At 39.2% G+C, this 5000-nt stretch overlaps 2 protein-coding genes across 2 annotated transcripts in view; both read right to left on the bottom strand.

The window, feature by feature from the left end:
• LOC124393265 (adhesion G-protein coupled receptor G4-like) overlaps positions 1-613 on the bottom strand; it is a 12347-nt gene extending 11734 nt beyond the window's left edge. Inside the window, exons 1-2 of the mRNA XM_046860907.1 lie at positions 504-613; positions 33-134 (exon numbers count right to left, since the gene is read on the bottom strand). The gene's annotated coding sequence lies outside the window, so the exon portion shown is untranslated. The remainder of the gene's footprint in view (positions 1-32; positions 135-503) is intronic.
• Positions 534-4808, bottom strand: LOC124393267 (adhesion G-protein coupled receptor G4-like). Its single transcript, XM_046860909.1, has 7 exons — positions 4285-4808; positions 2588-3223; positions 1297-1389; positions 1128-1189; positions 882-912; positions 756-793; positions 534-655 (listed from the first exon to the last, which is right to left on the bottom strand). The coding sequence occupies exons 1-7, from the start codon at positions 4529-4531 to the stop codon at positions 617-619; spliced, it is 1146 nt and encodes a 381-aa protein (XP_046716865.1). The 5' UTR covers positions 4532-4808; the 3' UTR covers positions 534-616.
• Between the last annotated feature and the right edge of the window lie 192 nt (positions 4809-5000).

Here is a 5000-nt window from a genome sequence, read left to right as displayed (position 1 = left end):
TTGTTATTGTTCACACTGAGTGCACTGTGCACCTGTGGCCTGAGTGGGTGGAGTCTCTGTAGCAGGTGTGGTGGTGGGCGTGGCTGGAACTGTGATACTTGTCTCTGGTGTTGAATAGGGAGCCGTGTGTGAGTCTATAAAACACATTTATAATAAATATACAACAATAAACACACAAACACAGCGAACATAAAAATCTGTGTTCAAATCCTTCCCCTTCTTCACTTCCGTTATGGTGAGTTTCTTTAGCCGTCTGTAAGAAGGTTCAGTTCCTCTGCCAGCTGGATGCAGCAACCAAATCTTTTTCATAAATCATTTGATCTGGTTTGTGAATCTGAATTTTTATTTATATACACATTGATAATTGTTACACAAACAACACATAATTTCCGTCCTGCACACCTGTCTGCTGCCTCCATGTGCCGAGCGGAGACGGAATGAAAATGACTTTACAGACTCTGTGTGTGTGTGTGTGTGTGTGTGTGTGTGTGTGTGTGTGTCACCTGTAGGGTAAATGTGAACATACTCCTCATCTATGAGCAGCTTATAACCCAGAGATGAGTTGTGTCCGAGTTTGAGAATGTTCACCACCTGTTTCTGGATTTGTCCCACTTCCTCACATGGAATCACGTTCAGATGAGCAACAACCTCGTACCTGTCGCACCATAACACCTTCTGTAACATCATCATCTTTATCATCATTATCTTCATCTTCATCATCATCATCACATCTATAAACTCTATAGACAGATTACCTCTGTGTATTTGGGCTGTGCCTCTGATCCACTGCACCCTGTTAATGATGAAGATGAGGATGAGGAGAGCATCAGTGTGTTTATGAGACATTTTACAGTTTTAGCAGTAAGTGTGTGTTTACTCACTGTTCTTTTTCCTGTGTACACATGCACCAAACTACACAACGTACACACATATAACAACAACAACAACAACAATAATGAATTTCAGTTAAAAAGCTAATCCCATTCCATTTAGCTTTACACACACACACACACACACACACACACACACACACACACACACACACACACACACACACACACACAAACACACACAAACTCACACATTAGAGAGAATATAAATGTGCAGATTGTGTAGAATTTTCTCACCTTCTTGCTTGAAACACAAAAACATCTTGTATGTAAATATTTACAGGGAGCACCTCCCTCAACTGAGACACAAAAAAACAAAACCTTAGTCATCAATAACACACACACACACACACACACACACACACACACACACACACACACACACACACACACACACAGCTCTTACCCAGGTTTGTGTGATGTTTTAACCTTGAAGTACAGTTGGGTTTCTCATAGTTGAGGACGAGGAGAAGAACTTTCACCTCATACAGAGACCATGCTGAAACATAACACAACACAAACACACAATCACACACAATCACATAACACAATCACACATAATTACATAATCACACATAATCACACAACATAATCACACAACACAATTACATAACACAATCACACAACACAATCAAACAACACAATCACACAATCACACAACACAATTACATAATATAATTACACAATCACACACAATCACAACACAATCACATAACATAATTACACAATACACAACACAATTACACAATACAATTACACAACACAATACACAACACAATACACACACACACAATCACACACAATCACAACACAATCACACAACACGATTACACACAATCACACAACACAATCACACAACACAATCACACAACACGATCACACACAATCACACAACACAATCACACAACACACACACACAACACAATCACACACAATCACACAACACAATCACACAACACAATCACACAATACGATCACACACAATACACAACACAATCACACAACACGATCACACACAATCACACAACACAATACACAACACAATCACACAACACGATCACACACAATCACACAACACGATCACACACAATCACACAACACAATACACAACACAATCAAACAACACAATCACACAATACGATCACACATAATTACACAATACACAACACAATTACATACACATAATTACATAACACGATTACACAATCACACAACACAATACACAACACGATTACACACAATCACACAACACAATACACAACACAATTACATACACATAATTACATAATCACACATAATCACACAATATAATTACACAATACACAACACGATCACACAATCACACAACACAATTACACACAACACAATCACACAACACGATACACACAATCACACAACACAATCACACATAATCACACATAATTACACACAACACAATCACACAACACAATCACACAACACATCACACAATCACACAACATAATCACACAACACACACACACATCACACACAATCACACAACACAATCCTGTTCCTCCTGGATGTAGTGATGATGTTTATACCAACATCACATTTAATTTACTACTTATTTATTAGTTCATGCATTTAATTAATATATTTGTAGTGCAAGAGGAGAGGTTTGTGTGTGCGTGTGTGTGTGTGTGCGTGTGTGTGTGTGTGTGTGTGTGAGTGTTTACCACACATGACTGTTTGGTCTATTACAGGTGTGCAGGGAGACCTAAAGAGCCACACCCGGCCGTGCCAGGGCATGACGTCACCGTCGGTGCAGGTATTGGTGGCGATCTCGTGCTGGCTGCGTGCTCTGCCCCACACCCTGAACATGGTCACGTTGCCTTGCAGGTTGGTGCCGCTCTCCACCTCCATTTTATCTCCTACATAATAATGTGCAGCCCCGAGAGTGAGCGAGCCTCCGCCCACCAGCCCGCACGCCCCGCCCTCTCTGCCCGGTTCCCGCACATCCTTCTTCAGCTCTGTTGCGGTGCCGTTGATGAGGAGCATGAGGTGATGGGTGGAGCAGGACCACGTGATGCAGATGGAGTGCCAGTGACCCAGGGTGAGTGTGTCCTGAGTCACCCAGCTCCACCCGAACAGCCGCACCTGTAGCTGCAGCGCACGCCCCCCGAACCCCAACTCCATCTGACTGTGGTCGGGGTGTAGGTAGGTGAAGGCGCTCCATGCCGAGCTGTTGATGCTCCTCTGCACCTTCACACACACCGTGAACTCAGACAGAGATGGCAACGACACATTTGGCTTCAGAGACCAGAACTGGCAGTTTGTGTGCTTGAGGATCACCTTCTTCCCCCATAATATCTCTAACATTCCAGACAGATTAGACAGAATTATCATCATCATCATTACCATCACCATCATCACCTTCATCATTATCATCACCATCATCATCATCATCATCATCATCATTATCATCACCTTCATCATTATCATCACCATCATCAACATCATCATTATCATCATTTTCATATCAATCACACTTTATAACCCTTCACCTACACACACCAACATCTAAACACCACTTCTGCTTCCACCTCCAACTTCACCTTCAAACACCTCCTACACCTTCATCGTCTCCACTGCCAACCTTCACCTCCTCTACTTCCATGTCCACCTCCATCTCCTCCTCATTTACTTTATCCACTTCCACCTCCACCTTCAACCTCTATCTCCTTCACCTCTAACTCCACTCTCCACCACTGTGAGCCCCACAGTTTCTCCTGATGATTCCAGGTTGAGAGTGTATCTGATGTGAACATTATTCCTGCAGTCCACACTACAGTAATGCTGGCTTTAATAACAGGAAGTGTGCGCTGGGAATTGTGGGTAAGAGGAAATTCCAGGCTTTGTATCCACATTAAGCCATGAAAGTGGTTAACCATCAACAACTTCTGATATCTCCACACACCAGCAAGAAACAGGAGAAGCATAGAGCTGCGAGAGGAGCAGCATTATCACCTTTCATTTCAAAATATGAATTATATATATACTCATTTTATACAGTATATATAATACAAATTCATAATTATTAGATATAACTGTTAGGAATATTAGATAATTGTATATAATATACGTATTTATATTTATTTTTCTCAGTAGTGTATTTAATAATTTCCAATGTTTTGTTGTAGAAAATTTACCCATGAAAAAGATAAAAATCTATATTTAAAACATTTTTTGTATATAATTGTAAAAAAAACTCAGCATCATTGTGAAGAGTCAAAAATCCAGAAATAAAACAAACATTCATATTTGTGTTATTTTGTTAGAAAACAGTAAAAAAAAATCACACATTAAATAAAATAAAATAAAATAAAATAAAAAAATAAAATAAAATAAAATTTTATTTAATTTAATACAATACCTGTATCCTTTTCACTTGCAACGTTTAGCAGCAAGACAATAAAACACACACCAACACAAAGCATAATTTCTGCAGAAGAGGAAAAACACACACACACACACACACACACACACACACACACACACACACACACACACATTATATGATAATATAAAACATGTTGATGACTGGAAGCTTCAGATTTATGAGTCAAATCCCCATAAAAGAGAAAAAGAACAAATATAATAACTGACTGATAACTTCCCATATTCTGTAAAACATCTCTGTGATTATGACAGTGGTCACACACACACACACACACACACACACACACACACACACACACACACACACAGAGACATTATGTTTTCATTAAACCACCCTTATATAGAACACAATGTTCACAAAATGTTTAAGTGTGTATATGTGTTTGTGTGTTATAGTATAGTGTGTGTAATATTGTATAGTTTGTGTAATACTGAATAGTGTGTGTGTGTGTAATAGTGTATAGTGTGTGTGTTATAGTGTATAGTTTGTGTAATAGTGTATAGTGTGTGTGTTATAGTGTATAGTGTGTGTAATAGTGTATAGTGTGTGTGTTATAGTGTATAGTGTGTGTTATAGTGTATAGTGTGTGTAATAGTGTATAGTGTGTGTGATAGTGTATAGTGTGTGTAATAGTGTATAGTGTGTTTTATAGTGTATAGTTTGTGTGTAATAGTGTATAGTGTGTGTGT

Source organism: Silurus meridionalis, chromosome 11, assembly GCF_014805685.1.
Source record: "Silurus meridionalis isolate SWU-2019-XX chromosome 11, ASM1480568v1, whole genome shotgun sequence".
Taxonomy (NCBI): domain Eukaryota; kingdom Metazoa; phylum Chordata; class Actinopteri; order Siluriformes; family Siluridae; genus Silurus; species Silurus meridionalis.
This window is presented reverse-complemented; position numbering and strand designations above follow the sequence as displayed.

Coding starts and splice junctions, on each gene's coding strand:
- LOC124393267 (XM_046860909.1), bottom strand. CDS start 4,531: ATGGGAAGTTATCAGTCAGTTATTATATTTGTTCTTTTTCTCTTTTAT. Junction 3,224..4,284: donor TGCAAGTGAAAAGGATACAG/GTATTGTATTAA, acceptor CTGGAATGTTAG/AGATATTATGGGGGAAGAAG. Junction 794..881: donor TGTACACAGGAAAAAGAACA/GTGAGTAAACAC, acceptor CATCATTAACAG/GGTGCAGTGGATCAGAGGCA.